At 43.0% G+C, this 26175-nt stretch overlaps 2 protein-coding genes across 5 annotated transcripts in view; one reads left to right on the top strand and one right to left on the bottom strand.

Moving 5' to 3' along the window:
* The window catches only part of LOC106566395 (putative monocarboxylate transporter 5), a 66886-nt gene extending 56923 nt beyond the window's left edge, over positions 1–9963 (top strand). For all 4 annotated transcript variants that reach the window (XM_045692902.2, XM_045692901.2, XM_045692904.2 and 1 more), the window contains one exon: positions 1940–9963. In XM_045692902.2, coding sequence (XP_045548858.1) covers positions 1940–2166 — 227 coding nt within the window. In that variant the 3' untranslated portion in view covers positions 2167–9963. The remainder of the gene's footprint in view (positions 1–1939) is intronic.
* Positions 9964–17526: 7563 nt separating this feature from the next.
* LOC106566394 (RNA-binding protein 15) lies at positions 17527–23775 on the bottom strand. The gene has a single exon (XM_045692900.2). The coding sequence runs from the start codon at positions 23622–23624 to the stop codon at positions 21024–21026; it is 2601 nt and encodes an 866-aa protein (XP_045548856.1). The 5' UTR covers positions 23625–23775; the 3' UTR covers positions 17527–21023.
* Between the last annotated feature and the right edge of the window lie 2400 nt (positions 23776–26175).

Here is a 26175-nt window from a genome sequence, read left to right as displayed (position 1 = left end):
GTTGTATATCGAGGAGCAGTCCACAGTATGTGTTGTATATCGAGGAGCAGGCCACAGTATGTGTTGAATATCGAGGAGCAGGCCACAGTATGTTGTATATCGAGTAGCAGGCCACAGTATGTGTTGAATATCGAGGAGCAGGCCACAGTATGTGTTGTATATTGAGGAGCAGGCCACAGTATGTTGTATATTGAGGAGCAGGCCACAGTATGTTGTATATTGAGGAGCAGGCTGTGCATTTTATATTGAGGAGCAGTATGTTGTATATTGAGGAGCAGGCTGTGCATTTTATATTGAGGAGCAGTATGTTGTATATTGAGGAGCAGGCTGTGCGTTTTATATTGAGGAGCAGTATGTTGTATATTGAGGAGCAGGCCACAGTATGTGTTGTATATTGAGGAGCAGGCCACAGTATGTTGTATATTGAGGAGCAGGCCACAGTATGTTGTATATTGAGGAGCAGGCCACAGTATGTTGTATATTGAGGAGCAGGCCACAGCATGTTGTATATTGAGGAGCAGGCCACAGTATTTGTTGTATATTGAGGAGCAGGCCACAGTATGTTGTATATTGAGGAGCAGGCCACAGTATGTTGTATATTGAGGAGCAGGCTGTGCGTTTTATATTGAGGAGCAGTATGTTGTATATTGAGGAGCAGGCCACAGTATGTTGTATATTGAGGAGCAGGCCACAGTATGTGTTGAATATCGAGGAGCAGGCCACAGTATGTGTTGTATATTGAGGAGCAGGCCACAGTATGTTGTATATTGAGGAGCAGGCCACAGTATGTTGTATATTGAGGAACAGGCTGTTGTATATTGAGGAGCAGGCCACAGTATGTTGTATATTGAGGAGCAGGCCACAGTATGTTGTATATTGAGGAGCAGGCCACAGTATGTTGTATATTGAGGAGCAGGCCACAGTATGTTGTATATTGAGGAGCAGGCCACAGTATGTGTTGAATATCGAGGAGCAGGCCACAGTATTGTTGAATATCGAGGAGCAGGCCACAGTATGTTGTATATTGAGGAGTAGGCCACAGTATGTGTTGTATATCGAGGAGCAGTCCACATTATGTTGTATATTGAGGAGCAGGCCACAGTATGTTGTATATTGAGGAACAGGCTGTTGTATATTGAGGAGCAGGCCACAGTATGTTGTATATTGAGGAGCAGGCCACAGTATGTTGTATATTGAGGAGCAGGCCACAGTATGTGTTGAATATCGAGGAGCAGGCCACAGTATGTTGTATATTGAGGAGCAGGCTGTGCGTTTTATATTGAGGAGCAGTATGTTATATATTGAGGAGCAGGCCACAGTATGTTGAATATTGAGGAGCAGGCCACAGTATGTGTTGAATATCGAGGAGCAGGCCACAGTATGTGTTGTATATTGAGGAGCAGGCCACAGTATGTTGTATATTGAAGAGCAGGCCACAGTATGTGTTGTATATCGAGGAGCAGTCCACATTATGTTGTATATTGAGGAGCAGGCCACAGTATGTTGTATATTGAGGAACAGGCTGTTGTATATTGAGGAGCAGGCCACAGTATGTGTTGTATATTGAGGAGCAGGCCACAGTATGTTGTATATTGAGGAGCAGGCCACAGTATGTGTTGTATATTGAGGAGCAGGCTGTTGTATATTGAGGAGCAGGCCACAGTATGTGTTGTATATTGAGGAGCAGGCTGTTGTATATTGAGGAGCAGGCCACAGTATGTTGTATATTGAGGAGCAGGCCACAGCATGTTGTATATTGAGGAGCAGGCTGTTGTATATTGAGGAGTAATTCTATATCTATGTGTCCGTTGTTTCTCTCATTGAGGGGTGATGTTATTGGCCTCCTCCCTTCGCGGTGGTGTCTTCTGTCCTTTTAATGTGGATGTCCGTTTCTCTCTTTTCATTGAATGACGTCTTCCCTTTGTTTTCCATCCTCTAGGTTTCCTGTATGACTACACCCAGACCTACGACTGCTCCTTCTACCTGGCGGGGGTGTGTTACCTGCTCTCCTCTGTCTCTCTCTTCCTGGAGCCCGTGGCGAGGAGGTGGGAGAGCAGAAAGAGGAGACGCGGGGCCCGCGACGTAGACACCAGCTGGAAGACTAACGGCTGCTTCTGCCCTGAGCTTCCTGTCCTGAAGAACAGCAACAACAATGGCGCCGTCTAGAGGGTAGTTTCACCCCAGCTAGCACATTTGGTTCCTTGGAAGTTCGTATGCAAAATAACCATAGGGCAATCACCATGCTTTAACAATCACTATGGGCCTTAAAACTTTTGGTGCTAGCTGGGACATTAAGCCTGGAATCGAGGCTATGTAGATGCAGGGAGGGCAGGGTTGGCTTCCTGTTCCTAATATATGTCATTTAGCAGACGCTTGATAATTATTCAAAGCGACTTACAGTAAAGTGAGTACAGACATTTTGGGGATTTGTGATCCCAGCGGGAATCGAACCTGCGACCTTGGCATTACTAGCACCATTGCTCTTACTGAGACACACGTAACCATGTAGATGGAGGGAGAGCAGAGTTGGCTACTTCCCCTTTCTCTCTCCTTCCTTAAAACAAGCATGTGCCAACTGTGCCAGTTACCCAGCTTTTGGGTGGACTGAAATGACCCTGCTGCTTTGGCGAAAGCCAAGGAATACCCGACTGACTGACTGACTGTCTGACTGAGGAGAAAGCCAAGGAATACCCAACTGACTGACTGACTGTCTGACTGAGGAGAAAGCCAAGGAATACCCGACTGACTGTCTGACTGACTGAGGAGAAAGCCAAGGAATACCCAACTGACTGACTGACTGACTGTCTGACTGAGGAGAAAGCCAAGGAATACCCAACTGACTGTCTGACTGTCTGACTGAGGAGAAAGCCAAGGAATACCCGACTGACTGACTGACTGTCTGACTGAGGAGAAAGCCAAGGAATACCCGACTGTCTGACTGACTGAGGAGAAAGCCAAGGAATACCCGACTGTCTGACTGAGGAGAAAGTCAAGGAATACCCAACTGACTGTCTGACTGAGGAGAAAGCCAAGGAATACCCAACTGACTGACTGTCTGTCTGACTGACTGAGGAGAAAGCCAAGGAATACCCAACTGACTGTCTGACTGAGGAGAAAGCCAAGGAATACCCAACTGACTGTCTGACTGAGGAGAAAGCCAAGGAATACCCAACTGACTGACTGACTGAGGAGAAAGCCAAGGAATACCCAACTGACTGACTGACTGACTGTCTTACTGAGGAGAAAGCCAAGGAATACCCAACTGACTGACGGACTGTCTGACTGAGGAGAAAGCCAAGGAATACCCAACTGACTGACTGTCTGAGGAGAAAGCCAAGGAATACCCAACTGACTGTCTGACTGACTGTCTGACTGAGGAGAAAGCCAAGGAATACCCAACTGACTGACTGTCTGAGGAGAAAGCCAAGGAATACCCAACTGACTGTCTGACTGACTGTCTGACTGAGGAGAAAGCCAAGGAATACCCAACTGACTGACTGTCTGAGGAGAAAGCCAAGGAATACCCAACTGACTGACTGTCTTAGGATAAATTATTATGACCACAGCAATGTTACTGTAATAGCTTAAAAATGGTTGTAGATATAACAAAGACTTTTCCTTCAGTCCATAAAGAGAGGCAGCAAATGGAGAATCCTGTTTTGTAACTTTTTGAATACAAGACAAATGTACACTTATTCTGCAAGGCCACATGTTATCCCTCATGTTCTCATGGCATCGCCTGACGCCTGCTACACAAATCTCATTGTAGTGTGGACTAATGTGGCTGGAACACTTGACGTCATTTTTTTTCGGTATGAGGAGGAATTGAACAACACAACAAACTTGTGACACAACACAACCACCATTGTCTATACAATCACATCCTATATTCATAAGAAACGGTACACCTCTGTGTTAAATACAGTACAACGTACAGTACACCCATGAATGAGTCTTGGGTTCCATCCCAAATGGCACCGTATTCCCTATATAGTGCACTACTTTTAACTAGGGCCCATAGGGCTCCCATAGGGGTTGGTCAAAAGTAGTGCACAACCTTCAACCAGGGCCCATAGGGCTCCCATAGGGGCTGGTCAAAAGTAGTGCACTACTTTCAACCAGGGCCCATAGGGCTCCCATAGGGGCTGGTCAAAAGTAGTGCACTACTTTCAACCAGGGCCCATAGGGCTCCCATAGGGGCTGGTCAAAAGTAGTGCACTACTTTCAACCAGTGCCCATAGGGCTCCCATAGGGGCTGGTCAAAAGTAGTGCACTATATAGAGAATATAGGGTGTGTTTTTTGGCACGCAGACCCTGTACACAGAAAAATGTTGAGATCATGTTATATATGATATGGGTTACTGTATGTACCATATAGATGATGTACCATATGTCTGGTATGTACAGTTCCTTCAGAAAGTATTCATACCCCATTGACTTTTTACACATTTTGTGGAATTAAAATTGATTTAACTGTCCATTTTTTTTGTCAATGATCAAATGTGAAAGTGGAAAAAAAAACAATAATATATCTTGATTAGATAAGTATTCAACCCCCTTGAGTCAATATATGTTAGAATCACCTTTGGCAACGATTACAGCTGTGGGTGTTTTTGGGTAAGTCTCTAAGAGCCTTTTTGCAAAACTTCAAGCTCTGGTTGTTGCTCATTGCTAGACAGCCATTTTCAAGTATTGCCATAGATTTTCAAGATGATTTAAGTCAAAACTGTAACTTGGCCACTCAGAAATATTCAATGTTGTCTTGGTAAGTAACTACAAAGTATATTTGGCCTTGTGTTTTAGGTTATTGCCCTGCTGAAAGGTGAATTTGTCTCCCACTGTCTGGTGGAAAGCAGACTGAACCAGGTTTTCCTTTAGGATATTGCCTGTGCTTAGCTATATTAAATGTAATGTTATCCTAAAAAACTCCCTAGTCCTTGCCGATGACAAGCATACCCATAACATGATGCAACCACCACCATGCTTGAAAATATGTAGGTTGTAACTCAGTGTTGTGTTGTATTTGCCCCAAACATAACACTTTGTATTCAGGACAAAAAGTTAATTTCTTTGCCACATTTCTTGCAGTTTTACTTTAGTGCCTTATCGCAAACAGGATACATGTTTTGAAATATTTATATTCTGTACATGCTTCCTTCTTTTCACTCTGTCATTAGGTTAGTATTGTCGAGTAACCAAAATGTTGTTGATCCATCCTCAGTTTTCTCCTATCACAGCTATTAAACTCTTTAAACTCTGTTTTAAAATTATCACCATTGGCCTCATGGTGAAATCCCTGTTTCCTTCCTACAGTATCCGGCAACTGAGTAAGGAAGGACGCCTGCGTCTTTGTAGTGACTGGGTGTATTGATACACCATCTAAAGCGCAATTGATAACTTCAGCATGCACCAAGGAACATTCAATGTTGGCTTTTTTTTATTTTCACCCATCTACCAATAGGTGCCCTTCTTTGCTAGGCAATGGAAAACCTCCCTCGTCTTTGTGGATCTGTGTTTGAAATTCCCTGCTTGAATGAAGGACCTTACAGATAATTGTATGTGTGGGGTTCAGAGATGAGGTAGTCATAAAATAAAATCATGTTAAACACTATTATTTCACAGAGTAATTCCATGCAACTTATTATGTGACTTGTTAAGCAAATTTTTACTCCTGAACTTATTTAGGCTTGCCATAACAAAACGGGTTGAATACTTATTCTAAAAACGAAATTTCACTTTGACATTATGGGGTATTGTGTGTAGATCAGTGACACAAAATCTCAATTTATTCCATTTTAAATTCAAGCTGTAACAACAACAAAATGTGGAAAAAGTCAAAGGGTGTGAATCCTTTTCAAAGGCACAGTAAGTGTTCCCACCTAGACCATTTTCTGCCACTGTAACAAACTGTTTAGCCCATCCCACTAATCAAAGCCCTATTTCACAATCCTACACAAATGTCTTAATGAACTATGTTCACATAATATCACCAAGGGTTGCATTCAATCAGACCCATATTTAATAGTTTGGGAATCGTACCGCTCCACCATGCAATATACTGAACCACTGCTCCATGCAATATACTGAACCCCTGCGCCATGCAATATACTGAACCCCTGCGCCATGCAATATACTGAACCCCTGCGCCATGCAATATACTGAACCCCTGCGCCATGCAATATACTGAACCGCTGCGCCATGCAATATACTGAACCGCTGCGCCATGCAATATACTGAACCGCTCCGCCATGCAATATTTTTTTGACATTTAAGTCATTTAGCAGATGCTCTTATCCAGAGCGACTTACAAATTGGTGCATTCACCTTATGATATCCAGTGGAACAACCACTTTACAATAGTGCATCTAAATCTTTTAAGGGGGGGGGTTAGAAGGATTACTTTATCCTATCCCAGGTATTCCTTAAAGAGGTGGGGTTTCAGGTGTCTCCGGAAGGTGGTGATTGACTCCGCTGTCCTGGCGTCGTGAGGGAGCTTGTTCCACCATTGGGGTGCCAGAGCAGCGAACAGTTTTGACTGGGCTGAGCGGGAACCGTGCTTCCTCAGAGGTAGGGGGGCCAGCAGGCCAGAGGTGGATGAACGCAGTGCCCTTGTTTGGGTGTAGGGCCTGATCAGAGCCTGAAGGTATGGAGGTGCCGTTCCCCTCACAGCTCCGTAGGCAAGCACCATGGTCTTGTAGCGGATGCGAGCTTCAACTGGAAGCCAGTGGAGAGAGCGGAGGAGCGGGGTGACATGAGAGAACTTGGGAAGGTTGAACACCAGACGGGCTGCGGCGTTCTGGATGAGTTGTAGGGGTTTAATGGCACAGGCAGGGAGCCCAGCCAACAGTGATATACTGAACCGCTCCACCATGCAATATACTGAACCACTGCACCATGCAATATACTGCTACAATGGACTGCTGAGAAATCCACTCATAACAGTGCATTTGGAAAGTATTCTCCAGATTTTGTTACATTGCAGCCTTATTCTACAATAGATTAAATAGTTTTTTCCCCTCATCAATCTACACACACTAACCCATATAGACAAAGCAAAAACATATTTAAAAAATGTTGCTAATTTATATATATATATATATATATATATATATATTTAAAAAAAAAAAAAAAATTATATCACATTTACATAAGTATTCAGACCCTTTACTCAGTACTTTGTTGAAGCACTTTTGGCAGAGATTACAGCCTCAAGTCTTCTTGGGTATGACGCTACAAGCTTGGCACACCTTGTATTTGGGGAGTTTCTCCCATTCTTCTCTGCAGATCCTCTCAAACTCTGTCAGGTTGGATGGGGAGTGTTGCTGCACAGCTATTTTCCGGTCTCTCCAGAGATGTTTGATCAGGTTCAAGTCCGGGCTCTGGCTGGGCCACTGAAGGAAATTCAGAGACTTGTCCTGAAGCCACTCCTGTGTTGTCTTGGTTGTGTGCTTAGGGTCGTTGTCCTGTTGGAAGGTGAATCTTCGCCCCCAGTCTGAGGTCCTAAGCGCTCTGGAGCAGGTTTTTATCAAGGATCTCTCTGTACTTTGCTCTGTTCATCTTTCCCTCGATCCCGACTATTCTTCTAGTCCCTGCTGCTGAAAAACATTTCCACAGCATGATGCTGTCACCACCATGCTTCACCGTGTGTAGATTGATGAGGAAGAAATTTAATTTAATCAATTTTAAAATACGGATGTTAAGTAACAAAATGTGGAAAAAGTCAAGGGATCTGAATACTTTCTGAAGACACTGTAGTTACTACGAAGCTGTTTTTGAGTCAGCAAACCTAGATTTGGGTTAGCGATAGCATCTCTGATTCGCAGGTGCTCAAACAACAGTATTAATGTACAGTAGTATTTTCCAATACTACACACATTCAACATCTTAAGGTATCATTTTACCATTTAACTGGATCTGGAGTTAGTTCAAATAGTTCACTATTAGTGTAATCATGAGAGACATTTCAGTATGTATGGTATACCATTGAGGGGAAATTACTTTGTACACAGACCCTCATTTAGGTTAGCCTGGTCCCAGATCGGTTACTTTGTGCTGTCTTGCCAATGTTTGGCATGCCACATGACAATCACACATAGAAGTTGTCAAGGACCAAGCTGAGTGGAAGAGTATATCACATAGGGTGAAATACCTGGGTTTACTTGGTATGTACACGGTGGACAGCCATGTTGGTTGGTGCTGTTTAACTGTGTAAACTACTGACCAAGTGCTTTTAAAAGACAGACAGTTTATTTGCTTAGCCTGAGTGCCAGTCTGTTTTTGCTGTATTGCCAATGAAAGGAAGGGAAATGGGGGATACCTAGTCAGTTGTACAAATGAATGTACCTTCAACTGAAATGTGTCTCTGAATCAGAGAGGTGCAGGGGGGCTGCCTTAATCAACATCCACATCTTCGGCGCCCGGGGGAACAGTGACAAGGAGTTGGCAATGGAGAACAAACAGATTGGCACTCAGGTTTTATTATTTACTTATTATAGCCCAGATAATATATATTCTTTAGATGGTACTACCCATATACCTTAGTAAGGCTGGTAGAATGAGGAAATGAAATGCTGTTGAAGGCTACTTCAGGCAGACACAATGACAATGCAATTTCGAATGCTATTATATGGGAGCTATGACATGGGAGAGCTATTCTGCCCTACAAAGCAAAAAGGCAGTAACTGCTCAAAGTGTGGAACTGAGAAAAATTGTTTTTATTTACCTTGGTTTCACAGTAACTTTATGCAGTTACTGCTAACATGACCCCCATTTTCTCCTGAACACAATACAATAGAGGCAGGACACTTGTCCACATGATTAAGCATGTATTTAATGATCACAAAAATGACATTAACTCATTTTCGACCAAATGAGCCGTTACTGCCTTTTTGCTCGGTAGGGCAGTGTTATATGGGAGTTTAGTCTGTTGTTTAAATTCTGTTATCTACAAGGTATTTTATGTTGTTCTTTTGTTACCACAGTGATTCCCCATTCTTAACTAAATGTTCCTAAGTATATATTGTGTACTGTATGTACCTAGTTCAGTGTTTTTAAACAAACAACAACGATACAGCGAAACAGAATGTAAGCTCGCGAGAACAGGTGGTTCGTAGGAGGCTAGGTTCCTGGTACAAAAAAAGGTTGAGAAACACTGACCTGGTCCTTTGAAAATTGAGTGATAAACATTTTTTGTTTTGTTTTCTACTGCCCTCTAGTGGCGCTAAAAAGCTTGAACTCAAAGAACACTTCATCAGTACCAAATGTCTCTTCCCCAACTCACTCTCACAAAGCTCATCAGCCTGCCTGCACAACTCTGTGTGTATGTATTGTCTCAGCACATTCTCCCATTTACCGTTATTCACACACAGCAGCTCTGCTCGCTCCTAAAATGGATGCCAAGAGAGCCCTATAGGTTCTGGTCAAACGTAGTGCTCTATATAAGGAATAGGGTTCCATTTGGGATGTGCTACCAGTGTGTTCACTTCCTGTGTGTTCACTTCCTGTGTGATTGAGGGCCACTGAATGTTATGTTAAAAATGATATTTTGATGATTTAAAAGTAGATCTCTTTATTTTGTTATTCTATTCTTTACTGTCTGAACCCAGTGTTTTATAGGAAGGAATTGTGGTTTAAAGCAATATCCTGAAAAAGCTATTTTGTCCAACAATTGTTTTCAAGAAAACAGGAACAAATGCAACCCTTAAACTCAACAAGTGCTTAAATGTACATTAGTAACACCTACAAATATATCTGATATTGTATTCTGATTACAATAATTTCTTGTTGGACAAGACTTTACATTTTATACATTGGTTTCAGGTGTCATTTGATTAAGGCTTACTACATGCTTAACCAATCATATTCCTAATAGTTACTACGACTATCATCTAAACGTGTTGTTCTTTTTGTATGCCTTTTAACTGACTGTACAATCAGCTGCAATAAAGTGACACGTGACATGGATGGTGAGGTTTGTTAAGATTCTTTTCTGCTTCTATTCAGACACCTAGAGAAAAAATAATCTCGCATCACAAATAAATTGCATCAAAATTACTTTTATTAAGAATGAATGAATAATACAAAAACAAATGTATATCGTACCAATATGATAAGTAACATTTATATTCTCTTTCATCTCTGTATGATATCAAATTCCATCGCTTTAAAATACAATAAATACTCTTTGGGAAATTTAAAGAGAGGTAAAGAGGATGTGGATTGTTCAATTCAACAGCACTGAGTTTGGAAAGATTACATTATATAGGGAGTAACACCTTGTCTGAATTGCAGTATAAAAATGACATGTTTTACTGTCAAATACACCGGATCGGTGCAGTGAAATGTGTTGTTTTACAGGGCTAGTCATAGTAGCATGGCACCCCTGGAGCAAATTAGTGTTAAGTGCCTCGCTCAAGGGCACATCGACATATTTTTCACCTCGTCAGCTCAGGTATTCAAACCAGCAACCTTTCGGTCATCGGCCCAACACTCTAACCACTAGGCCACCTGCTGCCCTACTTAAAGTATTTCATTAAGCCCAATACTTACAGTCCGAGGTATATGACAGTGTCTTGGATGGTCCAGCGGCAAGATACTCTATAGGGAACAAGCAGAGAATATAATAAAACAGAATAGATGCTTTATTGTCCATTCACATCCCTGCCAGACACACATGTAGAGGCACAGGGTCAGCCACAATGCAGCGCCTTGCACATGGGCACAACGGCAGATGGTCTCGGATCTTTACCTGCAGCCATTTTGTTTCCAGTTCAGCTCCTAATTTTTATAATCCTGCCCAGGATTTGAACCAGCAACGCCTCCATCTGCCTTATACACAATGTATTTTCATCAGGAACTTACCATCTCAGCCTTGGGGCAATCTGTTGTCACATCTGTTTTGATCTAAAACAGGAAGCACTGTCAGACATTAGTGTCATAAAACATGGTGGTAATCTCTGCAAGTGTAATGTTTAATTTGAGTAGTTTGAATGAGCCTGCCTGGAGAGTCAGATGGGTGGGTGACTATTCCATAGGTTCCAATGCACCAGGCTACATAAAGTATTACATAATAGGATGTCCTTTCAGGAACAGAGTACTACAACACTGTTACTGTTAGCAGGTGGTATTACAACACAGTTACTGTTAGCAGGTGGTATTACAACACAGTTACTGTTAGCAGGTGGTATTACAACACAGTTACTGTTAGCAGGTGGTATTACAACACAGTTACTGTTAGCAGGTGGTACTACAACACTGTTACTGTTAGCAGGTGGTATTACAACACAGTTACTGTTAGCAGGTGGTACTACAACACAGTTACTGTTAGCAGGTGGTATTACAACACAGTTACTGTTAGCAGGTGGTACTACAACACAGTTACTGTTAGCAGGTGGTATCACAACACAGTTACTGTTAGCAGGTGGTACTACAACACAGTTACTGACTGTTAGCAGGTGGTACTACAACACAGTTACTGTTAGCAGGTGGTACTACAACACAGTTACTGTTAGCAGGTGGTACTACAACACAGTTACTGTTAGCAGGTGGTACTACAACACAGTTACTGTTAGCAGGTGGTACTACAACACAGTTACTGTTAGCAGGTGGTGCTACAACACAGTTCCTGTTAGCAGGTGGTACTACAACACAGTTACTGTTAGCAGGTGGTGGGTTTACATGGGCCAGGAGAGAGAAGGTCCTGGAACTTGGATGTTTGGAGTGAATTTCTCCAGATTAAGGTTGTATGGTAATTCAACATTTTCACCACAGCCTCTGTTTACAGCGGTAGTGTAGGTGGTAAATAGGGGACATTGCCCTTCTCTCACAATACCCAGGGTAAGGGTTTCCAAAAAGTGCGGAGAATAAGAGTGCGGAGATAGGTCACATGGTGCTGCTTGGATACAGAGGACATGTTTTGTTTTGGAGTTTAAAATCAATACAAACTTTTTTATTTAGTCTTACAGAGACTGTAACCACTTAGTTATAAGTGTTTATATTCATGACAGTGTGGAATTGGTGAATAGACCCAGTGCTTCCTGACACTACTGTAGACCTATGGCTGTAATGTAACAAGTAGTAATATAATAAGTTGTTAGTGAATCGATTACAGCCAATGGAGGTGGAAAATCATGTTTGGTTGTATTTTAAGTTGCCTACCAGGTTAGACTGAATGGATTGTAGGTGCTAGGTAAAAACAGAGGAACCCCTTATTTACGGTATCCTACTTACTGTAACATAATATTGGCTTCAACGGGGTCTCCTTTTCCTGTAATTTGTAGGGGGTGAGTTAGAGGAACCCCAGCTGGGGCTAGGGTTGGGCTGAGGGCTCCGGCTCGAAATGGACAACAGCCATCAACCATTATTTTGGGACGCTCCACGGTCTGAAATACCCGTACACTTTTTTCCCCCTGGAGCTAGGGAATAGGATTTATCAGAAGTCATGCCCACCATCAAGAAACAGATTCCTGCTCTGAAAACAGTTGTGTAGCATATTGGATCTAATGATATTATGCGTGTGAAATCTGTAAAGCTAAGAGACAATTTTCTTACAGCTCAGAAATTAGCAGAACATATCATTGTCTCGGACTCAATTCCATGTTTTAGTGTTTTAGCCGTCTTTTGGTCTCTTCACCAGTGGTGAATGCGTCTGACTAAGGACTTGGGCATGTCCTTCATCGTCAATTATGACTCCTTCTGGAATAGGCCTGGCTATTTTGTGGAAGACTGAATTCATCTGGGTGAAAATGGCTCCCGGCTGTTGTCATCAAACATTGGAAAGGTTGTTGGTCAACTACATTGATGTGAGGACAATATTAGCATTACATGTCAGTATGTTTTTACCATCTCCCCTTTGGTCACTGTGAGAGTTCCACATGTTGTATCTGAAAGTGGTGACATGCCAAATGGTGCTAAGCGGAGAAATGTCATTGCTATTTTCCTAATAGGTATAATCCAATCTTTGAGTCTCCTGTTGTTCTGAAATCTCAAAATAATCTGACTTGTATTGAAACTCTGTGTGATTTTAAATGCAGAAAAGGTTTGACATTTTTACATCTTAACATTTGTAGTTTATTACCTAAAATGGATCATGTCAATATCTGGGTCTCTTAGGCAGACCCTGACATGTTTATTTTATCTGATACCTGGTTAACTGATAAAACCCTGGACTCTAAGGTTGCTATGGATGGTTAAAATGTGTTTAGGGCTGATAGGAAAGGCAAAGGTGGTGGTGTCCTAAACAATTTGAATTATTGGCTTTAAGTCTTCAGTTGGGTTCAAACTCAAAAATAACAGTTATAGGAATCTATCGTCCGCCCTCTGCCAAGAAGTGTGTACTAAACGAACTCACTGATTTAATTGCCATTTTTACTACCCCAGAGATGTTGATTGCTGGAGATTTTTGATCTTGCATGGGGATTGCAGGATGCTGACTGTTTAAAGGATTTTTGTACTAATCTAAATTTGACCCAGCTGATTACAAAGCCTACTCGTCCAAACTTAAAAGGACCCTACGAAATCGACTTTGACTGACCTCATATTCACAAATACCCCAGAGAAATATGCTGGGAGTGGGCTATTTGCTTTGGATTTTAGTGACCACTGTCCCACTGTATGTGTCAGGGATATACGGATGCCTCGATCCAAACCTCGTTTTATCAACAAGAGGAATTTTAAACATTTTAATGAACAGGCCTTTTTTTGTGACCTTTATTTTGGTGACTTTGATTGTATTGTATCTATACCTTACACAGAGTTGGCCCTGAACCACTTCTCAAACGTATTGTAGATAAACATGCTCCCTTTAAAAAATGGATCATAAAAAAATAGGTATTGCCCTTGGTTCAGTCCAGAGCTATCCCGAAGTCATACAGAACAGAGATGCTGCCTGGGCCAAAGCTAGATTCACAGACTCAGGCCCAGACTGGCAGTTAACAAATCAGGTAAATACTTAATTTCTCTCTCACAGTCTTTCAGGCGATTGAGAAATCTTTGTGTAAAACTTGTTAAAAAAGCAAAATCTGATTATTATGTTAATACACTATCTGAATGTACAGTGAACCCAGCTAAATTCTGGAAAGCTGTTAAATCACTGAAGGGTTGTGTATCCTCTTCTCTCCCCCAAGAAACAAATTCAGATTCTGTCCCTATTACTGAAAAATGTATATCATTAATGTATTTAATCACCATTTTATCTCTGCAGGCTTTTTATTTGAATGTATTTCAAAGCCAGCTCTTGAAAAATGTAGTTTGGATGTTGATGGTTAATTTTTTTTGGAATGATACTGAAAATGCTGGTCAGGAGTTTTCTTTTTTTCTGGTAAGTCCTGGATAACAGACAGACAACAAAAAAATCCACAGGTGCTGATCATTTGGAGCATGGTCTGCCTAAGTGTGCAGCACCCCTTAATACTGGCTCAGTCGCCCACATTTTTGTATTTAACATTGTTATCAGGAAGTATTCCAAAAGCATGGAAATCCACGTATGCGCTGTCACTCTATAAGGGTGGGGATATAAATTATCTTGACAACTATCGCCCCATTTCAAGACTACCTTGTTTAGCTAAGATTCATGAATCCTTGTTTAATATACAACTTAGTTCCTTTTTTATCTGATAATTGTATTTTCAATATAAACCAAATCAGGGTTTAGGCCTGGGCATAGTACTACCACAACAACCACGCTAGTTGTTCATGATCTTGTCAATGCCTTGGATGCTAAAAAGAGCTGTGCTGCCTTGTTTATTGATCTGTCAAAGGCGTTCGACACAGTTGATCATTCTGTTTTGCTGAAGAAGTTATCAAGAATAGGCCTGTTTATGGTTTCAGAATTATCTTAGCGACAGAACTCAAGCCATCTTGACAGATGGGGTTAAATCTGAATTTCTTGAGATTCAAAAAGGTGTTGATTTTGGGTCCATTATTGTTCACTTTGTATATTAATGACGTAGGAGACACTTAATACTTGTAACATTCATCGCTATGCAGATGACACAATGTTGTAATCCTGTGCCACCTCTGTGCAGCAGGCCATTCGTGAACTTCAACATAACTTTGATTAAATTCAGAATTCACGTACAGATCTTAAATTAGTGTTAAATACAAGTAAAACCAAGCTCATGCTGTTCTCTAGGTCACGAAATGTTGACCCTGAGGACTTGCATATTTGCGCTACAAATGGAGCCCAAATTGAGCTTGTTTCTCAATATAAGTATCTGGGTGTCTGGATTGATGACAAGTTGTCCTTCATTATGCATATAGAAAATCTGACTAAGAAGCTAAGATCCAAGATAGTTTTTTATATAAAAAAAAATAATGCCTCAGTATTGAAAATAGGAGAAAGATTGCTCAAAAACACTTGTCCCTGTATTGGATTTTGGTGATATTGTTTACATGCATTCGGCAACCTCTGTTTTAAAACCCTTGGACACAGTCTACCATTCTGCAATACGTTTTATCACAGGGGACCATTTTAGGACTCATCATTGTAGTCTGTATAAAAATGTGGGATGGACCTCACTGTCTGTAAGAAGAGAGCTGCATTCTCTTTTATTTATTTACAAAGAAATCTTCCAGAAATGTCCTCTAATGTAACATCATTAATTAAGATAAGAATCATAAGTTACCAAACCCGTTCACAGGAATGGATAACACTAGAGATCACTCCAGTCTCCAGAAATGTAGGAAAATCTGCATTTTGTTGCCCCTAATTTGTGGAACAATCTGCAGAGTTCACTGCAGTTAGTTGTGCTGGTGCCACTCAGACAGTTTAAATTATTGATGTAGAACCTCTATGTAGTTGAATGTGATGACTTTTATTAAATATGTTTATTTTCTTATTGTGTACTGAATTATATTGTTTTATATACATATGTTTATGTTGTGTTATCATTCTGTTTTTATTGTAATGTATATCTCTTGTAAAATAGATGTTTAATCTGTGTCTTCCTTTTTAAATAAAGGTGAAATAAATAAAATATACATACCTCTGCTTCTTCCAGACTTATAATAAAGGCCAGACAGCAGCCTCCCCTCTCCTTATTCCCCAACAGGGAGTGACAGCAACAAGCTGTCTCTCTCCATGCCATCAGTGTAGTGTAGTGGCTACCTATAGCCCTTACACTATTGATAGCAGCCTCCCCTGGTCCTGCAGTTCCTTCATGATCCTCTAGAGGGCATTTCTCCAGTGGCATTGTCTTTTTTTCAGCAACAACGGAAGGTGGGATTTAATCTCTGCTATTATTGCACTTGTACTGAGGGGAGGCCGTGATGCACTCGTACTGGGTAGGAGCAATAGGGGATAAATATGAAATATTTCTTCATTGGATAAGAGGCCTTTTGGTTGAACTGTCACAAAATAAAAACAAAACAAAAAAATATATATATGGATCCTTTCACGACGTGGAAATGTTGAGTCAAACTACTCACTTGACCTTTTCTGCTTAAATTCCCTTGTTCACGTGAAATAGATGATGTCGGATGTTGTTCTGCGGCTGTCGTGGGAAACCGTAGCAGAACAAACATACTCCTGATCCTCTTTCAGGAAAATATTCAATCAATAAACCGCAGCAACAATAAACAATATTCCTATTCATGACAAGGGGGCGATCTTCCATCCATTCACTGCATACATGGAGTCAAATCATAAACTGAAGAAATCTAAATTATGATGGCAACAATAATCATTCTTCTGGGAGATGTTGAAAGGTCACAGGTGACTCCCTCAGCAGTGCAACAGCTTGCAGTGGTACTGTAGAGCTGCTATGTGAGTTAAGAAACTGCACCCAAAGAGATGCATCATGCGTGGCAGCCGGTGACAGGACCTCTGCTTGTGTAGGGAACCGTGGACAAGGCACAGCCACAGACACACCCCAGGCTGTGGTCAACTCAAACAGACCAGCAATTGTAGAGGACAACAGTGAAATAAATGGAGGCATGCTGCAAATCCAGCCTGTGAAGACTCAAACCTTGTAGAGGAAAATGAAATGAAAGGGGCTGCTACTGTATTCCAGCTCCATTTTCCCACATACTGCACTAGCGTGTCAGCCTGCCACTGTTCCACACAGCTGAGCAGCAGGACATGGGCTGGTGGTTGAAAACCAGCAGGACACAGACACAGTGGGCACAGTGGGAGGCTCCTCCATGGATCCTGTGATTCCTGCCCCACTGTGTACTGGGTTCACCTGCTGGGGCAGTAGGACTAACACGCGGAGCCCGGCCCTGGAGGGGTAAAAAGGTACTGGGGTCAAAAGGTATGCTATTAAATAGCAACAACTTCTGAACAGCTCCTGTTAGCTAAACAGATTACCAACAGCTCCTGAAAGGTGTGTATAAGAGAACACACACAGGCGATCATCAGCGAACAAACACAGAGGTCTCTCCTAGTCTCTAACAATCAGCAAAGAGGTGTTTGGTTCCCTTCTCTTGTGCAATAATTCAAAGTGATAAACAATTCCTGTTTGGAAACACAACAGACGGGGTAGTCAGAGCAGTTCCCTCTGTTCAATTCATTTCCAGGGCAGAAACAGGTTTCCCTCAAATGAAACAATTTATTGATATTTGGAGGACAAATAAGTGCGTAAATGCACTTTCTCTCTGAGTGTTAAACAACTTGGCAGTAAGACGAGTGTGGGAAGAGGATTTTCCATTTCTTGTCTTCCCAATGAAATCAGGTACACAAGCACAAAGCGAGAGGGTCCTATTACTCCACTTAAAACAGAACACAAAATGACACACAACTTAAAAGCTGCCTTCTCAGTGAAAACGTAACAAATACTAAGTAGTTTCCTTCTCTTCAGAGTTTCCTGTAAAGGTTTCGTCAACAGATAAAACTAAACCAACCTCATCTTAAAACTACAACTCAGTTTCGTTTTTTTTTTTTTAAAGAGACAGTCATATAATGGTACCAAAAGTAGGCTATAAATATAGGTCTTAAAAATCTAACTGTTGGCTGACAAAGGGGGAAAACTGTGGTTAAAAAAAATACTACAAAATAATAGCACTACAACTTATAAAACTTACAATCCCCCCCCCCAAAAAAAACTAAATGATCAGTTTATATATTGAATACCTTTTTACTTATTGATTATTAGGATTACTGTATATCATTTGTTAGCAATTACCATTAAAATATTGTCATATTCAGACAAACTTGGCGACAAACATTGGCATATTGATTGAATGAAACCGGACCAACAAATAAAAGTCTGTTTTTATCTCTAGTGTAATCTTATCACACATTATAGGTCAAAGGTTATAGATCACAACGTACTACCAAGGGTCAAGTGGTGCTAAAGACAATGTACACAATAAAATCTACCCTTAGCATCTCTCTTAGTAGGCTATTTGTTTGTCGCGTCATTGCATTGATGGACCCATCTATATTAGCTGGGCAAAAATCACTTCTAAATTCCTCATTCAGCCTCTCAATATGCCCAAATATTACTGGAGAGTCGCTTAAACATGAAAACACATTTGAAAACCGATTGAACACACTGTATTTAAGCTACACCACAGCCAAGTTAGGAATTTACACTCAGCAACTAAAAGCCATCTATAGCTGTTTAAACCTCCTTTACACATTTTGTCACAACCCACTTTGTAGTGTTCCATTAACCATTTCTTGAACACACAGGATTTTCAGGTGTAACGGAACCAATTACACAGAGTAAAACACCAGGTGTAACCGAACCAATTACACATGGTAAAACACCAGGTGTAACCGAACCAATTACGCATGGTAAAACACCAGGTGTAACCAAACCAGTTACGCATGGTAAAACACCAGGTGTAACCAAACCAATTACACATGGTAAAACACCAGGTGTAACCGAACCAATTACGCATGGTAAAACACCAGGTGTAACGGAACCAATTACGCATGGTAAAACACCAGGTGTAACGGAACCAATTACACATGGTAAAACACCAGGTGTAACGGAACCAATTACACATGGTAAAACACCAGGTGTAACGGAACCAATTACACATGGTAAAACACCAGGTGTAACCAAACCAATTACACATGGTAAAACACCAGGTGTAACCAAACCAATTACACATGGTAAAACACCAGGTGTAACCAAACCAATTACACATGGTAAAACACCAGGTGTAACCGAACCAGTTACGCATGGTAAAACACCAGGTGTAACCAAACCAGTTACGCATGGTAAAACACCAGGTGTAACCTAACCAGTTACGCATGGTAAAACACCAGGTGTAACCAAACCAGTTACGCATGGTAAAACACCAGGTGTAACCAAACCAGTTACGCATGGTAAAACACCAGGTGTAACCAAACCAGTTACGCATGGTAAAACACCAGGTGTAACCTAACCAGTTACGCATGGTAAAACACCAGGTGTAACCTAGCCAGTTACGCCTTGGTAAAACACCAGGTGTAACCAAACCAGTTACGCATGGTAAAACACCAGGTGTAACGGAACCAATTACGCATGGTAAAACACCAGGTGTAACCAAACCAATTACACATGGTAAAACACCAGGTGTAACCGAACCAATTACACATGGTAAAACACCAGGTGTAACCAAACCAATTACACATGGTAAAACACCAGGTGTAACCGAACCAATTACACAGAGTAAAACACCAGGTGTAACGGAACCAATTACGCATGGTAAAACACCAGGTGTAACGGAACCAATTACACATGGTAAAACACCAGGTGTAACCAAACCAATTACACATGGTAAAACACCAGGTGTAACCGAACCAGTTACGCATGGTAAAACACCAGGTGTAACCAAACCAGTTACGCATGGTAAAACACCAGGTGTAACCTAAGCAGTTACACATGGTAAAACACCAGGTGTAACCTAACCAGTTACGCATGGTAAAACACCAGGTGTAACCAAACCAGTTACGCATGGTAAAACACCAGGTGTAACCTAACCAGTTACGCATGGTAAAACACCAGGTGTAACCTAACCGGTTACGCATGGTAAAACACCAGGTGTAACCTAACCAGTTACGCATGGTAAAACACCAGGTGTAACCTAACCGGTTACGCATGGTAAAACACCAGGTGTAACCTAACCAGTTACGCATGGTAAAACACCAGGTGTAACCAAACCAGTTATACATGGTAAAACACCAGGTGTAACCAAACCAGTTACGCATGGTAAAACACCAGGTGTAACCAAACCAGTTACGCATGGTAAAACACCAGGTGTAACCAAACCAGTTATACATGGTAAAACACCAGGTGTAACCGAACACCAGATAGCCTACCGTGCATAGGTACATTCAGTTTTCTAGGTTTAGAACATGTTCATGTATTAGAGAAAGACAGTAAGTCCATTTGATCAATATGGAAGACAGTAAAGACATATCCCAACAATGTCCCCAATCATTTTTTTATGAGAAACACAAACGGAATGATTTATACCCTCATCATACCAGTCAAAACAGGGCCTGATGGTATCTTTCTCAAAATGTGACATTTAGAATAAAGAAATGGTTAGTGAACAAAGGGTTTTGAGGTGAATATTTTGCTAAAAATATATAATTAACTTTAAATGACACCAACTGATTGTAATAAGCATTAAGTAGTATAACGTATACATAATACAACCGAACACTAACAGCAGAGAAAATCTTAAGAGAGAACTTTCAACTTTTACAAACAGCGGTCGGTTCAAGTTTTCCTAAATGAAAACGAAAAAGGGGCCATTATACCTAATTTTAAATTACAGTAGATTTTTCACTTCATTCATAGAATGTCCCCCTTTTATAATACTCCAGCTGAATTGTTTCTGCATATGTTGGCTAGAAATGATCACACCCTTTATAAAACAGGGTTCCAAAATTACACATTTGTTGACTTTCAGGGGGACATTTTATACTTATTTTGGTGGGAAAAATAGTGACATAGCCATAACCCCCCATAACCCTACTCTCTAGTAGCACCCCATGAGGCAGAACTCAACACACAGCATGCAATAGTAGTTTTTCTTCTTTTTTACAATATCATTGATGTTTCGCTTCCTCTATCTGATTGTAGTTATGATGGACCTCGCACCACGACCATCACCAGATAGTCCTCGTCGGTTTTGGCCAGAGCTTTAGCCGAGGCATCAATGAACTGCTGTGAGAACTCACAGGGAGGGAACGCGTGGAGAACACCCTGGTGGTCCTTATCCCGGCTGCCTCCAACCGGCAGGCTGATGACTCCGGCTGCCTGCTTCTGTTTCAGGTAGGACACCAGATTTCGGAGAGGACGCTGTGTTGAAGCCGCCGGGTCCGTTGACGACACCTCCTCACCGCCAGAACCGGGAACCGCCAGGAGGACGGCGTAGCCGCTGGGGCCGGCCGCTTTGATGCGTCTGGAGACCTCGTCCAGCTTGGGCTGGTCGAGACGGAGACGCTGAGTGATCTTGAGCTCCCCCACCTGTCTCCCCGTGGGGCCGTCAACGAGGAGGTCCTTGGCCACGCCCTGGTGACCCTCCAGGAGGTGCATGTTGGCAGGGAAGTTGCTGTTCTTCAGGAGGAGCATGCCGTGCCAGGCCAGGCTCAGCTTGGATGACTGACTACCTTTAGAGCCGCCCTGGTCTGAGGAGCGATCCCTCTTAGCTCCAGGTCCTTTGCTGCTGCTGCTGTCGCCGGCTTTACGTTTCCGCTCCCCTGCTGAGGATGAGAGGCCACTGCTGGAGGCCCCTCTTTCGGCAAGACTCCCCTGGCTCTTTAGTCTCCTGTCCCCCCCACCAGGATGCTCCAGACTGAGGCGACGGTCTCGTCCAGGGGAGGGTCTGTCGTCGCCACGAGGGGTACGCTCTGAGTCACTGAAGCGGCCCCCGTTGGGGCTACCATCTGGGGATGGGCCCCCTCGGTGTCGGCGTGCCGTGCGGTCAGTGCTGTCAGGAGAGACGTCAAGATGGCGACCGTCATCCATAAGGTGTCGTTTCCGTCTTGGGTCGCAGCCGCGCCCCACCAGCTCTCGCTCCAGAGACCAGGGCTCCCTCCCTCCCGGCCGCCGGTCCCGCTCCAGCGGCTCAAAGGTCCCGGGACGTACCCGCTCACGCATAGCCGGGATGGGGGGCCACTCGGCCCCGGGGAAGCCCATCTCTCTCTCTCTGAAGTGGAGCAGCGGTGGAGTCCTTTCCCTGTCCCTCAGGGGCTCAGCTATGGCGCGGTGGATGAAAGCCTCTGCCACCATGTCGAAGGGGGGTAGAGGAAGAGGCTGAAGGAACTGCTGCTGGTAGTGGTGCTCTGTGTCTGCAAAGTCCACCCTGAGTCTCCTCTCGGGCCCACCCAGAGGGAAGCCACGCATGTGAGTGCACGCAGCCTGAGCAGCGTCAAGGCTCTCGTACTGTATATAAGCCCAAGTGTCCCCCTTTCTGTAGTCAATGGTCCTTATTGTACCAAAGCGGTCAAACTCTCTGGCCAATGCTGCTAGGGGGACCCAGGGTCCGAGCCCACCCACCCATAGGCGTGTGGTGGGGGTGGCCTTACCATAGCCAATCTTTATGGGGTTACGGCCCACTATCTTCCCAGACATGGTGAGTTTGGCGCGGTGGGCCATGTCGAGATTCTCAAACTTGAGGAACCCGTATGTGCTGGTCTGTCCCCGTGTGGGCTTTATATCCACCTCTGTTATCAACCCAAACCTGTCGAAGGCCCGCCTCAGGTCTGTCTCTGTGACAGTGATGTCCAAGTTGCCCAGAAACAACGTCCTGTTTGCTCTTTGGTCATCCTCTGGGGAGATAAAATCCTCCTCGCGGAAAGCAGAAGCTCTCTCTGCAATGAAAGCTGGACCTGGGCGCACCCTGGCTTCAAACAGGGCAAACTCCCTCTCCCGCTCTAGGTCTCTGGGCAAAGGAGGAGGTGGGGGAGGAGGGAGGCGCCCAAGGGCCAGCTGCTGTAGTCTGTAGTCTCTGTATCCAAGCACAGATGGGGAGAGGGGTCTCTGGGTGTGCAAGTGTCTGTGGCCTGGGGCTCCAACATATGGGTCTCTGTCAACTCGCTCAACTGGAGAACGGCTTCTCCTCCTGTTAATGTACACTGCATCGATTTTCAGAGGTCGGTCATAAAGTACTAACCTGCCCCGTGCGTGTTTAGCTGCTCTGGCATCCTCGGGCTTTCTGAAGTTGACAAACGCAATTCTCTCGTCGTTGCTGCGGCTTATTTTGACACTCACGTCCCCGAATTTTTTGAATTCGTGGAAAAGTCCGTCTTCTATGTCTTCATCGCTCAACTGTGTGCCCAGTTCACTGATTTTGAGAGTTTTGTACTCACTCTCGTTGTTGTTAGGTGGAGGCGGAACACGCTCGCCGCGAGCATTAGTCCTTGCCGCGGCTAAATCGAGTGTCAAACCCAGGTTGTGATTCTTACCGATAGAGGTAGTAGCAGCAACGGGATAGCTATGGTTACTCCCGCCGGTTCGACTCGATACATGTCCATCAAAATCCCGGCCTCTCTTGTCACCCAACAAACTCCTTCTCGTAGATCCTCCGTCACTTTTAGTCGAGCTATTTCCATTATTACTCCCACTGGAAACCGATATAGCCCTCATTTTCTTGCTGGGCGGGTGGCCTCCTCCCCTGTCTCGGATATCATCCAAAGCCCGAGAACGCTTTTTAATCGGTGATCTTTCTTTGCCTTTCATTGCAGCTCACCATACAACGATTATGGCTTTTCTTATGTTATTTCTGTAATGTCTTGCAGTAAATCAGTGAAAAGGCGAACTCCGATTATCACTGACCCTGCCGCAAATCAACAACATCCGCCATTTTGTCTAGAGTTGTGTCAGAGCCCGCCCCTTCGAGCTGATTGGACTGAAAACGGTGTGGAAAACAACCACCATGTTTACAGTGGATGTCAGTCAACAGAAACTCGGACAATTTGTTTTGGTTAAAAGTTGTTTAGCATACAGCCATGGGTTTTATATTTAGTTATCTATGTTTTTAAATAACTAGTATTATTGACCATAATAAAGTGTACTACACATTATTTGTAAAACACTGAGCAAAGTAAGAATAGAACACCATTCTATTTTGCGCTAGGTTTTTAAAAGGCATGCATTGTGAGAGGTTTTTTTTAATGAATTGTATAAAACTATTTCAGTGGGTTTAGAAAATTGACCCAAAAAATTTAATTGCCAATTTTCTCTGTCTAAAGCTGTACTTTTGCAATCTCTCCACATGATGGTGCCATCTGAGTAGCATACTAAAACTTACTTGTAACCATGCAGTAGTGTCTTGTAACCATGCAGTAGCGGCTTGATAAGCAAATACATTAACTACTGTATGTGTTATGTTTTTCAGAATATAATTAAAGTGCTTTTGGTCAAAATGTTTATAAGACAGCCAATATGAGTCTCAGTAGGCCTATATCAGCCTGTATGTGACAGGGTAGGAACCTTAGTTTTGGTCAGTGTTTCCCCTTGGGATGGGGTCGATTGTACTAAGTAGGCAGGCCTATGTGTTAACTGGTTATCAATGTTTGTTTTTTCAAGATTGACATACACTACAGGACCAAAATTATGTGGACACCCCTTCAAATTAGTGGATTCAGCTATTTCAGCAACACCCGTTGCTGACAGGTGTATAAAATCGAGCGGACGGCCATGCAATCTCCATAGACAAATATTGGCAGTAGAATTGCCCGTATTTTGCTCCCAAGTGGCGCAGTGGTCTAATGCACTGCATCTCAGTGCTAGAAGTGTCACTACAGAAACTGGTTCGATCCCGGGCTGTATCACAACCGGCCGTGATCAGGAGTCGCATAGGGCGGTACACAATTGGCCCAGTGTTGCCTGGGTTAGGGGAGGGTTTGGCCAGGGTAGGTCGTCATTGTAAATAAGATTTTTTTTTTTAACTGACTTGCCTAGTTAAATAAAGGTTAAATTAAAATAAGAGCTCAGTGACTTTCATCATAGGATGCCACCTTTCCAATGTGTCAGTTCGTCAAATTCCTGCCCTGCTAGAGCTGCCCCAGTCAACTGTAAGTGCTGTTATTGTGAAGTGGAAACGTCTAGGAGCTCAGTGGTAGGCAACACAAGCTCACAGAACGGGGCAGCTGAGTGCTGAAGCTCATAGCGCGTAAAAATCGTTTTTCCTCGGGTGCAACATTCACTACCGAGTTCCAAACTGCCTCTTGAAGCAATGTCAGCACAATAATTGTTCATTGGGAGCTGCAGGAAATGGGTTTCCATGGCCGAGAAGCCACACACAAGCCTAAGATCACCATGTGCAATGCCAAGCGTCGGCTGGAGTGGTGTAAAGCTCGCAGCCATTGGACTCTGGAAACATGTTCTCTGGAGTGATGAATCACGCTTCACCATCTGGCAGTTCAACGGACGGATCTGGGTTTAGCGGATGGCAGGAGAACATTACCTGCCTGAATGCATTGTGCCAACTGTAAAGTTCGGTGGAGGAGGAATAATGGTCTAGAGCTGTTTTTAATGGTTTGGACTAGGCGCCTTAGTTCTAGTGAAGGGAAATCTTAACGCTACATCATACAATGACATTCTAGATGATTCTGTGCTTCCAACTTTGTGGCAACAGTTTGGGGAAAGCCCTTTCCTGTTTATGCATGACAATGCCCCCGTGCACAGAAATGATTTGTCGAGATCGGTGTGGAAGAACTTGACTGACCTGCACAGAACCCTGACCTCAACCCCATCACACACCTTTGGGATGAATTGGAACGCCGACTGCGAGCCAGGCCTAATCGCCTTACTACATTAGTGCCCGACCTCACTAATGCTCTTGTGGCTGTATAGAAGCAAGTCCACGCAACAATGTCCACGCAGCAATGTTAGGGTTAGGGTTAGGGTTAGGGCTAGGGTTAGGAAAACCTACCCAGAAGAGTGGAGGCTGTTAAAGCCAATGATTTTGTAATGAGATGTTCGATATTTTGATAGCAGTGTTTTTTGATACCTAGTAAGTCTTAACTAGGTATTAACTTCACGCCCCCCTCCCTTCAGATCAGCTGCTAAATCTGTTCTACCCTTTCTTCTCTCTCCTTTGAAATAAAACCCAAAGCAACCTGACACTTATAGCTGAGCTCTCTCTCACCTTAATTCTATTACCTCTCATGTTGACAGTTACAGTAGGGCCCTTTAGGCCTACACCGCATGCTGCCAATTATGAGCTTATAGGTACAAAACTGTTAATGCCGATTAATCACATCAAGCGTCTCAGAGTAGAAGTGCT

This window comes from Salmo salar, chromosome 13 (genome assembly GCF_965601325.2).
Source record: "Salmo salar chromosome 13, fSalSal1, whole genome shotgun sequence".
NCBI classification, from domain to species: Eukaryota; Metazoa; Chordata; class Actinopteri; order Salmoniformes; family Salmonidae; genus Salmo; species Salmo salar.
Note: the sequence above shows the minus strand (reverse complement) of the source record. Positions and strands in the feature narration are given on the sequence as shown.

Excerpts from the sequence above, each read along its gene's own strand:
- LOC106566394 (XM_045692900.2), bottom strand. The coding sequence starts at position 23,624 with ATGAAAGGCAAAGAAAGATCACCGATTAAAAAGCGTTCTCGGGCTTTG.